This window comes from Neoarius graeffei, chromosome 16 (genome assembly GCF_027579695.1).
Source record: "Neoarius graeffei isolate fNeoGra1 chromosome 16, fNeoGra1.pri, whole genome shotgun sequence".
Classification (NCBI taxonomy): Eukaryota; Metazoa; Chordata; class Actinopteri; order Siluriformes; family Ariidae; genus Neoarius; species Neoarius graeffei.
Genome location: NC_083584.1, coordinates 71,679,041 through 71,692,204, shown reverse-complemented (window position 1 = coordinate 71,692,204; position 13,164 = coordinate 71,679,041). Strand labels below are relative to the sequence as shown.

Genomic DNA, 13,164 nt, shown 5'->3' with positions numbered 1-13,164 from the left:
ACAGACATGATTTTCTCAAAAGTTGTAGGAAAACTTGTCCTGATTCACACAATGTGTTTACCTAAACGATAGGATTTACAGTTTTTGAATGAGAAGCCTCAAAGTGAGGAGAGCACAGGTGAGCGGCCTCACTGACTCCCATTATAAACGGGACAGAAAAGTCTCTCATTTTTAAATCGTTCTAGTGTCGTCATTTTTAACACGACAGACAAAAAATACATCATTTTATTCAGGAGACCCTTCTAGCGCTCACTGTGAAAGAATTTTGTGAATAGCTGCTTCCGTTGTCGAGTTATTTGTCATTGTTCGAGGCCTGGTCCTTCATATAAAACAGCACAAAACTCCAGACCTTGTGTGTCTTAGCTCATTGACACCCATTATAAACGTGACAGAAAAGTCTCTCATTTTTAACACTACAGACAAAAAATTACATCAGTCTATTCAGGAGACCCTTCTAGCGCTCACTGTGAAAGAATTTTGTGAATTTCTTTTTTTTTTGTGAAAAAAAAAAAAAAAACAGCCTCGGTCGGCATGACACGTCACCTTAGCCGCCCACTTTATTAGGAACACTTCTGTTCGTACATACAAACTACAACCACTCTTCTTAGAGTTTAGAGTTTATTTTATTTTTAAAAGGGACAGTGCACAAATTAAACATTATCCTTGTGGTAAGGACAGATGTCTGTCCCAGGTTATAGCAGTACATGCTAATTTCCGCCTGTAGTCACTTTGTTTATGCTCTTGAATAGCTCTTCTTCATGACGGCTGCTGTCTCAAGCACACACACAATCATTGCATTGAAACATCATTGCGGGTCACACATTCACGGCCAGCGAACATGCGTGACCGAATTGCTTCGTGCACTGCATCCTCTCACAATTTCCCCCGGGGAATTGTCCGGTCTAGTTCCATCTTGTAATGCAACAAAACAGGACAAACACCAAGGGGGGATGAATACTTTTGCAAGACACTGTATTTAATTCGAGGAAGGAATTTATTTACTGTTTATTGGAACTAAAGACAGTGCAAAAACTACTTGTAAGAACGTCAGGGTTAGCTGATGACTGTAGTTTTAAAGAATGCACAGGTTAATGTGTGGTGAGTCGCCTGAACTGCTGTGTGCATGCTGTTTAATACGAGCTAATTATTAGCTGATAAATGGTTTTCCTTTTCATCTTTGTTCGTGTCCTGTTCAGTTTTACTGCTTATTTAATGTAAGTGTGTGTGTGTGTGTGTTCAGGGTTGGACTCTACAGGCAGTTCAGACAGCTATGAGGAGCTCAACATGGCAAAATGTGCAGACGGTGATCCTATAGAAATGTCAGATAAGGTGTGTGTGTGTGTGCATTTTATGGTTCATTGTCCAATAGAAATTTGGAAGAGAAGGTTCTTGATTGACAGCATCGTTGTCCAATAGAACATGCTCCAGCCGCTTCCCCGTGTCCGCAAGTCTCGGCACAGCAGCCTGTACAGCGACGATGAGCTCCTGGATGAGGACGACGACTCCGTGGCGGAAAAGTAAGTACTCCTCTGACCTTTTTTTTTAAAGATTTTTTTTGGGCTTTTTGCACCTTTATTGGATAGGACAGTGTAGAGACAGGAAATGAGCGGGAGAGAGAGAGACGGGAAGGGATCGGGAAATGACCTCGGGCCGGAATCGAACCCGGGTCGCCCGCATTCATGGTATGGCGCCTTAACCACCTGAGCCACGACACCCCCTACTCCTCTGACCTTTGACCTTGTAAGTAAATCAGTTAACGGGACATATTTTAACACGATGCTGTAATTGTCGGATGTTTGACTTCACATGGCTTTTCATCCATGTGGAATGTGAACTCATTAGTGTAACGAGGGCGGAGTTATTCGCCATGCCAACCAGACTTTCGCATGTTGTGCTCCTGTAACTGGAGAAATAAAAGCTGTGTTCAGTAGAGCTCTGAGCAGAAAGCACATCCCTGTCCTCGGGTTTCCATAGCAACCTGTATTAGTCACTGTGCAGCAGCTGGAGATGTTAGACACGGAAGAGTCGTCTGTGAAGGTAGTTACTTATCTAAAAGATCCAGAAGATTAGTTTGTAAACAATTATTGGCACCCCTCGTTAAGATATGTTCTTAGGCTTCTAATAAATTCATTTAAAAAAAATAATAATATAGGACAACAATGCAAAAAAAGAGAAAACTCCAACCTTTAATTCGAGTGCATTTATTCAGTGGGGAAAAAATATCCCACATTAAGAAATAATTCTTTTACATGAAATCATGTGTGCCACAATTATTGGCACCCCTGATGTTAATACTTTGTACAACTCCCTTTTGCCAACAAGACAGCACTTAATATTCTCCTATAACATTTCACAAGATGGGAGAATACAGAGAGAGAGAGGGATCTTTGACCATTCTTCTTTGCACAATCTCTCTAAATCATCCAGAGTCGTCTCCTATGTACGCTCCTCTTCAGCTCACCCCACAGGTTTTCAATTGGGTTGAGGTCTGGGGACTGAGATGGCCATGGGAGGAGCTTGATTTTGTGTCTGGTGAACCATTTTTGTGTCGATTTGGCCACATGTTTAGGGTCATTATTTTGCTGAAAGACCCAGTGATGACCCATCTTCAGCTTTCGGGCAGAAGCCACCAGATTTTGATTTAAAATGTCCTGGTATTTCAAAGAGTTCATGATGCCATGCACCCTAACAAGGTTCCCGGGGCCTCTGGAAGAGAAACAGGCCCACAGCATCACCGATCCTCCCCCATACTTCACAATGGGCATGAGGTGCTTTTCCGCTTACTCATCTTTTGTGATGTATTAGAGTGTTTGTTGCCAAAAAGCTCTATCTTGGTCTCATCTGACCAAAGCACACAGTCCCAGTTGAAGTCCCAGTACCGCTTAGCGAACTCCAGACGTTTACGTTTATGCTTGTAAGTGAGAAAAGGCTTTTTCCGTGCATGCGTCCCAAACAGCTTGTTGGCATGTAGATAGCGCCTGATGGTTGTTATGGAGACTTTATGACCCCAAGATGATGCAATTCTCTTTGATGCAATTCTCTAACAGTGAGCTTTGGGGAACTTTTTACTTCTCTTCCCATCCTCCTCACTGTGCGTGGTGGCAAGATAAACTTGCATCCTCGTCCAGGCTTGTTTGCCGCTGTTCCAGTTGTTTTAAACTTCTTGATGATTCCTCTGACTGTAGATATGGGCCGGTGTAGGCGAGCAGCTATTTTCTTGTAGCCATTGCCTGACTTATGAAGGTCGACACACATCTGCCTGACTTGAATGGTGTGTTCTCTTGTCTTTCCCATGTTGAAGAGTGGATAAGAGAAATAGGCCTCTGTGTCACACATTTGTACCCCAGGGAAACAGGATGTGATGAATTACTAATTAAAGGTTCCTAGATACTCTGATCAACTTTATAAACTACAGTAGAAATGACAGAAATGCTTCAATTACATTTATTTTCTAGGAATTGTTATGGGTGCCAATAATTGTGGAACAGGTGATTTTATGAAAAATAATTATTTCTTAGTCAGGGATTTTTTTTTATTTTGTAATTCACTTGAGCTAAGGGTTACATTTTTCTACAATTTTCAGTGTGAGATTATGCTTCTGCAATAAAAATTGAATTTATTTTAAGGCTTTTAGCACATCTTAAACCGGGGTGCCAATAATTGTGGAGGGCGTTGTATAGAATATAGATTATACAACACTGAATATTCATTTTATTTCATGTAACACTGGACTGCATTCAAACACAAAACCAGTTTCATTTCTTGAGATTCAGTGTGTTTTTGTCCAGATCTGTGATGTAAATATGCTCACACACAAAGTGGGATGCTGATACTCATCTCATCTCATCTCATCTCATCTCATCTCATCTCATTATCTGTAGCCGCTTTATCCTGTTCTACAGGGTCGCAGGCAAGCTGGAGCCTATCCCAGCTGACTACGGGCGAAAGGCGGGGTACACCCTGGACAAGTCGCCAGGTCATCACAGGGCTGACACATAGACACAGACAACCATTCACACTCACATTCACACCTACGGTCAATTTAGAGTCACCAGTTAACCTAACCTGCATGTCTTTGGACTGTGGGGGAAACCGGAGCACCCGGAGGAAACCCACGCGGACACGGGGAGAACATGCAAACTCCACACAGAAAGGGCCCCCTGTCAGCCACTGGGCTCAAACACAGATTCCTCTTGCTGTGAGGCGACAGCGCTAACCACTACACCACCCTGCCACCATCTGGCAGTCCAGATGTTTAGTGTGCTAACTGAGTTTGCATTCATTCTGAGTCCACACAGAACCCTGAAACTGTACTGATCTCATTCCCTATCGGAAGTGTCTAAATGCACTTGTAGCGCTCGTCCCAGGTAGCTATTTATCCAATATGCTTTAAAGCGGTGTTATAGTGCCATGGGCGGGGCCCTGGGTTCCTTTAATTATTGGCTTTGCCGTAAACCTGTATTAGGCCCAGTTTACACAGGGACGGTCTGAAACAAAAACGCAAAAGTCCGTTTTCCTTCTCACTTTTTTCCGCGTCTACACGACCGTTTTCAAGGAGGAAACCTGCGTCTATACGGTGACGCATAAATGTGTGGAATTCAATTGGATGTGCATGCCAGGCAGCTAGGTGGTGCTGTGAAAGACCTCCACTATGTCTGCACGCATGCGCGACGTCTTCCGTCTTGTCTGATCTGCGCCGCGAAAACTTTGACTACTCTGGCTATGGTAAGTAAGAAAGTAAGTAAAAAAGTAAGAGCATGCTATACCCGCCTCTGTTCATTAACGGTATATGTGCAGATTCGGTATAGATGTTCGAAGGACTCCTGGACGTTTATTAAAGCTGCCAGAGCGGCTTGAAGGTCCGTTGGATCGATGTAATCAGACGTGCTCTTACTTTTTTACTTCTTCCCGGGCTGGCATGTACAGTATATGACATATGTATGACATAAACGCGTACCCGACGTGAGCAGATCCGAGCAGAGTTTGGCGTATTGGGTAGTTTAGACGGATATGCAACGGGGGCTGTTTTTAACTTATCCACTCTGGAAGGCGTTTTCAATTTTTTCCGTTTTTCAGCCTCGGAAACGCCGTCCCCGTGTAGACGAAAGGCACTTCCGATAAAATATTTAGTCGTTTTTACCCGACAGCGTCCTCGTGTAAACGGGCCCTTAATTACCAAATGAAATTCTCTTTTTACTTTTAAATAACCTATTTATGATGGTTGGTGCCTCCACTTAGTAGAAATATAGGATAAATTAATTATTTAATCTACTAAGAATTAGTTTTTATGTACTTGTTTTAACCCACTCTTTTAAAACCTTGTTTAAACCACAAAATATGAATGAACTCAAAACAATATAAACACGACCACACACAACGACTTTATATAAAAATAAAGGATTATTATTAAATGAAGTGGGGTTTTAAATGGCTTTTCAATAAACATAAATAAAAATTAATTAGGTACAAAACAAATTCGATATTTAACACTAAATGACTTTTTGAATTGCTGTGTAGTAAAATAAAATTACTCAATATGTACCCTTAACTTTCTCAAATGATGCTGTATTTATACGCAAGATTAACTGAGGGTGCACTCCTCTCACACACACACACACACACACACACACACACACACACACACACACACACAGTCTGCAATAAAACAAAATGTCCCTTAAAAGAACTAAAACGTTGCAGGCCTGAGTCGATGCTTGTGAGCGCTGAGGTCTGAAACTTAGGCTACGTTCACACTGCAGGCTGAAGTGACTCAAATCCGATCTTTTCGCCCATATGTGACCTGTATCCGATCTTTTATTGACAATATGAACGACACAGATCCGATTTTTTCAAATCCGACCCAGGCCGTTTGGATATGTGGTCCTAATTCCGATTCCTATCCGCTCTTTTCATATGCGACTTCAGTCTGAACCGCCAGGTCGCATTCATCCGACTTACACGTCATCAACAAGCCACAAACGTCACTATTCTGCGCTGAAGTAGGCGGCGGGTCTCTCAAAAAAAGTTACAACAACATGGCGCATAATCACGGGCGCAGATAGAGGGTGGGACTCGTCCCACCCAGATTTAAATTCACCTCGTTCGGTCCCCCCTACTTATAGGGAGGAAAAAACGTCTATGCTGTCTTTCTTTGCATAAGGCAAACCTCACGGAAAAATCAAAAGACTAATTACCATTCGGTTTATTGAGGTGCACAGCAGTGTATACATAGTTGCAACAACTCACATAAAACAAAACAAAGACTGATATTCGGTTGGTTGAGCTGCGCAGACTGCACAGGTTGCGAGCTCGAGCTTGGTTGCTATGGTAACCCAAAACAAGTTTGACAGGCATATCGGGGTTGGGGTTGGTTTGCTGGCAGCTTTGTCCCCCCCAGTTCAAAAAACGTATCTGCGCCCCTGCGCATGACATCAATGCGAGGGACGCTTCGGGCTGTGAAGGTTCTGAATCTTCTCAATGGAAGGACGCAGAGGTTAGGGAGCTGATTTCCATTTGGGGGGATGCAGCTATTCAAGCTAGATTGGATGGGTCATACCGCAACCGGGCGGTTTTACTTCCGTAAACACTGGCCATGCTCACTGCGTGTGACGTCGTCGTATCCTGCAATGCGCATGCGGAACACTTTTAGGTCGCTTTTCGTTCATACTGAGGATCACATACAAGTCGCATATATGTGTTAATGTGAACGACCTCACAAAAAAATCGGATTTCACAAAAAAATCGGAATTGAGCATTAAGCCTTGCAGTGTGAACGTAGCGTAAGTGACCCTTTCACTTGCAAAGCAAGCAAAAATAAAAAATAAATAATAATAAAAAAAAAGAAATATATGCACGTGCAACAGTTTAGTTCCTCACAACCTCCTTAGTTACTGGGTTTGCTGAGTGATGAGCTGATGAAGAAAAGCGATCTGGTGCTGGAACACGAGGACACGAAGCGCCAACTTTTGGCGGCAACGCACACGTGTGAAAAAGAGAGGAATAACTGCTGACCGGAATCTACTATACTTCTCAAAAAGTCCAAGGAATGCCTCCTGGTCTTATCCTTAAGCGAACATAAACAAGTTTCCTAGTCTCTGTTCTCATTTCAAAGCTTCAATAAACTCAGTCCAAGTCCATTATGACTTTTGCTTAACTTACAACATCAACACATGGTAACAGTGCAAAGCAATGCACACTAACGCATCTATACAACATGCGCTAACATTGCTAGCGGCTAATACGCTAATCACGAATAGCATTTACAATTTTCACACTGTAATGTGAAAATTGTAAATGCTATTTGTAAATTGTAATGCTATTGTAAATCCTAAGGACTTTTACCGACGGGTAAAAGTCATTAGGAGGCTTGCGGAAGGTAAATACTTCTGTGTGCCTATGTTATGCTGTTTCTGTAAACAGCATAACATAAGCACACAGAAATATTTACCTTCCGCAAGCCTCCTAATGACTTTTACCCGTCGGTAAACTCTGCATCCACCATGGTATTTGTCATAATTCTCCGGCTCGGATATTCTCTCTGAATGTCTGCTTATCGTCTCTGTACTCCTCTAAACTCACACACCCCGCCCCAACAATGATCTGATTAGGCTCCTAGTTTATCACATCCAATACAATTAAATAATTAGCAAGATAGACAGTTTAACATGGAGGTTAGGTAGTAACCGAGCACGTTTTTACCTGTGTACGACAAGCAAGCTATTTGAATTTCAATGAACTTTATTTAACACATGACAAACATTTCATTATCAACTGTTTTTAGAATTATTTTACTTTGTAAATGTATTATAACTTTTTAAATAAACACCGTATAAGAACTTAAAGTTGCTTTTAACAAATTATTTATTACTTTTAAAATGTATTTATTTTCTGTCTATACCTTTAGTAGGCTGGGCTACACACTGTAGAACCTGATATTGTAAAGGAAAAATTCCTTGCCTTTCAAACGACATGTTCAGAGTCGAGTTAAAAGTCACTGTTGCTTTGTTTCTGACCTCAACTGAGAATAGTGATGTAACAGCTGTGAGTTCTATCTGATCACATCCTGCTTTCGTGTAGTGTGTGTGTGAGGTTCATGTTCAGTGGACGGTCAGAATAAACACTTAAGTCATGTTTAAACACGCTGCTGTTTCTCTCTCTCTCTCTCTCTCTCTCTCTCTCTCTCGGTGACATGCCACTTTCTCAGGCGGCACTCATGGATTGAGGATTACAGCCAAATCTCTAGCAGCCAGAACAGCATCTATCTGCCCACCACAGCTCTGCCCCCCAAGGATGACTCCACCCCACAACTCACCCCCGTCATTAAGATGGGCTGGCTCGATAAGAACCCTCCACAGGGGTAAAGAACACTTATACATGCTACCTAGGGTATAACGTAATTGCCAGTGCACCCTTTGTAGTGCACTACATTTTCACCACAGAGATCTCATCTCATTATCTGTAGCCGCTTTATCCTGTTCTACAGGGTCGCAGGCGAGCTGGAGCCTATCCCAGCTGACTACGGGCGAAAGGCGGGGTTCACCCTGGACAAGTCGCCGGGTCATCACAGGGCTGACACATAGACACAGACAACCATTCACACTCACATTCACACCTACGCTCAATTTAGAGTCACCAGTTAACCTAACCTGCATGTCTTTGGACTGTGGGGGAAACCGGAGCACCCGGAGGAAACCCACGCGGACACGGGGAGAACATGCAAACTCCGCACAGAAAGACCCTCGCCGGCCACGGGGCTCGAACCCGGAGTGTAAGGCATTATATCACTCTTTACATTATTACGTGAGTAAAATGAAAAAAAAAAAAAAAGTAAAACTATGTTTAGAAGTATAGTTTATTTAAAAAGCTACTTTACGTGTTTCACACCGAGCTTCAGACTAAGATCATGTTTAAATGTGTGTGTGTGTGTGTTTCCTGACTGAAATGAACTCTGCCACAACTGCAGTCTCACCTCAGAAGCTTCCTGTTTAATATGAAGTTTAATAATGTTCAGTTTATTGTTGAATGTCCATGAGCTTCCTGTAGGAGGCATTACAGCCCCACCAGCTCCAGAATGGAAATTATTAGGTTATTAGTAGGTTATTATTTTTCTAACCAGTGTCTTTTAATTAATAAAATCTCTTTAACCCTTTGATGCAAAACATGGGTCAAAAGTGACCCGGCTGAGTTTTTATCTTCTATATCTTTGCAATGAATTATTTCCATCATTCAGTATTCAAGGTATTCCTCAATTAACTTGTTTTTGATCATCATACATCCTTATTTTATTTTTTCCTTTCTTACTTTTTGAATAAAAACCCTTTTTGTATCACTACCCTTCTAATGCACAACATGGGTCAAAAACGACCTGCATTCATTTTCCAGGTTATTTCATGTATGGCTGAGTGTTTCTATGATCTACTTTTGAAATAAATTCATTTTGTCATTTACTTTTCCAAATATGCAGTAAATATCTTGTTTTTGTTTCGCACAAATCATCATTTTTATTTTTCCTTTCTTAAGTTATGAACAAGCACAGCTTTTGTAATTCTACATCAAGTTTACACACATGGGTCAGAACCGACCCGCATGCATTTACTCCAGCGTTTGGTGGGAACTGTGAATCGTGCTTGTGTCAGACATTTCACAGCTCAGCACAGCGCCCTTTGCCCATCTCATACATGCAAGGAATGTTTTTCAATTGTTCTAACATTACCTTAGAAAAAAACTGATGATGTTTAGGTTCCCTTGAGAGTGAGTAGATTACTTGTCAGAAAGTTACAAGTAATTACTATTAGCTACCGAGCTGTTGACATATTCTACTTTAGTTAGCTAATTTTATTGTAGTTGGCTTAGCTAACGACATAGTTAATAAATAAATAAATAAATAACTGGCCCCATTCACTGCTAAAGTAATTACTTGAAACAAATTATTATTATAGTATTAAGACATTTAATTTTAAACCACACTTGGATGACCCATGTGTAGTAATATAAAAAGTATTTTTGTTCATAAAGTAGGAAAGAAAAAAATAAATTAATGATTTGTGGTAATTAAAAACAAGATATTTAAAGAATACTTGGAATATTCAATCATAAAATAAATTGATTTCAAAAGGTAGAGCAAAGAAAAACTCAGTCAGCATGAAATAACCTAGGAAATGAATGCGGGTCATTTTTGACCCATGTCAAACCCATGAGAAGGGGTGTGCATATGTTTTGCATCAAAGGGTTAAAGAGTTAACAGTCATAAACAAGTGCTATAAGTCACATTGTGCGCATTAACACAGTGGAACAAACACACACTCACACATTCCTTTTGTGGTCAAGGTGTGAAAACCACATGCGTTAAAAAACGTTAAAGGTCACCGTGAAAACACAGAAAGGATGTATGAAATAATATAATTTGCCTTGCTGCTTGCTTTATGACCTTTAATGAGTAAGATGTCACATTTTAATGACCTTATTTCTGTGATAAACATGTGCTGGGGAGAATCAGATCTAATTAGCTGTGATAGCTTTAGGTGGTGTTACTTAAGCTGAACTTAAAATTTAAAGTTAATATTAAACAGGATTAATTTATTGAAGTTCTGTTGTGATCATGTATAATGTTCACCGTTGTTTGAAAGAGATTACATCCCCAAATCAGAAAGTTGAGACTGTGTGTTCTCATCTCATCTCATTATCTCTAGCCGCTTTATCCTTCTACAGGGTCGCAGGCGAGCTGGAGCCTATCCCAGCTGACTACGGGTGAAAGGCGGGGTACACCCTGGACAAGTCGCCAGGTCATCACAGGGCTGACACATAGACACAGACAACCATTCACACTCACATTCACACCTACGCGCAATTTAGAGTCACCAGTTAACCTAACCTGCATGTCTTTGGACTGTGGGGGAAACCGGAACACCCGGAGGAAACCCACGCGGACACGGGGAGAACATGCAAACTCCGCACAGAAAGGCCCTCGCCGGCCCCGGGGCTCGAACCCGGACCTTCTTGCTGTGAGGCGACAGCGCTAACCACTACACCACCGTGCCGCCCACTGTGTGTTGAAATTTAAATTAAAACTGAAAACAATAATTTGTAAATAATCTTTGACCTGTATTGCACTTAAATCAGTATAACAGCACATTATTTGATGAATGGGTGTTTTTTTTGTTTTTATTTTTTCAAAATGAACACTTCTTTCAATTTTGATTCTTGCAACACGTTTAAAAAAAGTTGGGACGATAAATTCATGACCACTTTATAATGCTTCCATTCCTTCTCACAACACTTAAGATGTTTAGGGGCTGAAGACACCAAGTGATGAAGTGTTTCAGGTGTTATTTTGTTCCGTTCTTCCTGCAAACAGGTCTTAAGGTGTGCAACAGTGCAGGGTTGTCGTTGATGTATTTTTCATATCTAAATTCCCCACACATTCTGTATTGGGGACAGAGGGGACACGCCCTCTTCTTCCATAGCCACGCCTTTGTAATGTGTGCAGAATGTGGTTTTGCACTGTCTTGTTGAAATCTCCCTGGAAAAGACGTCATCTTGAAGGCAGCAAATGTTCCTCCAAAATGTCAGTGTACTTTTCTGCATTAATGCTCCATCACAAAAGTGTAAGTTACCTTTGCCAAGGGCACTGACACAACCTCATACCATGACACACCCTGGCTTTTGGACTTGTTGTTGGTAACAGTCTGGATGGTCCTTTTTGGCTTTGGTCCGGAGCACACGGCATCCATTTCTTACAAAAAAAGACCTGGAATACTGATTCATCTGACCACAATACACATTTCCACTGTGTGATGGTCCATCCCAGACGCCTCCGAGCCCAGAGAAGTCGACGGCGCTTCTGAACACAGTTTTTTGCGCAGTAAAGTTTTAACTGGCATTTGTGGCTGTAACTCCATATTGAAGTGCTTGACAAAGGTTTGCCAAAGTAATCCTGAGCCCATCAGCTAAAGAACCATCAACCATCAGGCGGCACGGTGGTGCAGTGGTTAGTACTGTCACCTCATAGCAAGAAGGTTCTGGGTTCGAGCCCAGTGGCCAATGGGGGCCTTTCTGTGTGGAGTTTGCATGTTCTCCCCGTGTCTGCGTGGGTTTCCTCTGGGTGCTCCGGTTTCCCCCACAGTCCAAAGACAAGCGGTTAGGTTAATATGGGGCAGCCATGGGCTGAGGCGCCCTTGAGCAAAGCACCGACCCTCCAACTGCTCCTTGGGCACCGTAACATAGCTGCTCATGTGTGTTCAGTGCTGCAGACGGGTTCAATTTCACTGTGATGAATTTCATTGTGCTTAAGTGCATGTGTGATAAAGTTCTTCTTCTAAAGATGAATGATGATTCTTGATGTAGTGCCATCAGAGGGATCAGAGATCACAGGTGTTCAGCTTAGGCTTATGCCCTTGCCCTTTACACACCGAAACTCCTCCAGGTTCCTTGAATCATTTAATGATCTTATGCATCGTAGAGGGTGAAATATCCAAATCCCTTCCTGTCTTTCTTTGAGGAACATAGTTTTTAAACATTTCAGTAATTTTCTCATGAATTTCTTGATGAACTGGCGATTCTCTGCCCATCTTTGCTCCTCAAAAGACTAGGCCTTTCCTGGATACTGATTTTGTACCAAATCATGATTACAGTCACCTGTTGACATCACCTGTTTCAAATCACATCATTATTTAATTGTTTTACCTCATTACTAGCCCTAAACTGCCCTCCTCCCAACTTTTTTTGGAACGTGTTGCAGGTCTGAAACACAGGAATGGATGTATATTAACAAATGAAATGAAGTTGACCAGAAAAAAACATGAAATATCTTGGGCTCATACTGCCTGCAATGAAATAGAATAGAATAGAATAGAATAGAATAGAATAGAATGCCTTTATTGTCACTATACACATGTACAATGAGATTAAAAGCAACTCCAATAACATTGCAAACAGCATGTAGAGAAAAAGAAAGAGGGTGTAAGGTGCACAGTCCTGAGGTGTACGTGTTGTGTGTAGGGTGCACAGTCCTGAGGTGTATGTGTTGTGTTTCACATTATGGAGTGAGGTATTGCACATTATAAAGTATTGCACAGAGAGAGTCACATTATAAAGTATTGCACATTATAAATTATTGCATGAAGAGAGTCACATTATAAAATAAAATATTACACATTATGAAGTATT

The 13,164-nt window shown here is 41.5% G+C and overlaps 1 protein-coding gene across 1 annotated transcript in view; it reads left to right on the top strand.

Annotated features, from left to right (window-relative positions):
• The window catches only part of LOC132900994 (arf-GAP with Rho-GAP domain, ANK repeat and PH domain-containing protein 1), a 245,194-nt gene that overhangs the window by 126,410 nt on the left and 105,620 nt on the right, over positions 1-13,164 (top strand). The window contains 3 exon segments of the mRNA XM_060943417.1: positions 1,241-1,329; positions 1,417-1,517; positions 8,204-8,356. Of these exon segments, the coding sequence (XP_060799400.1) occupies positions 1,241-1,329; positions 1,417-1,517; positions 8,204-8,356 (343 nt within the window).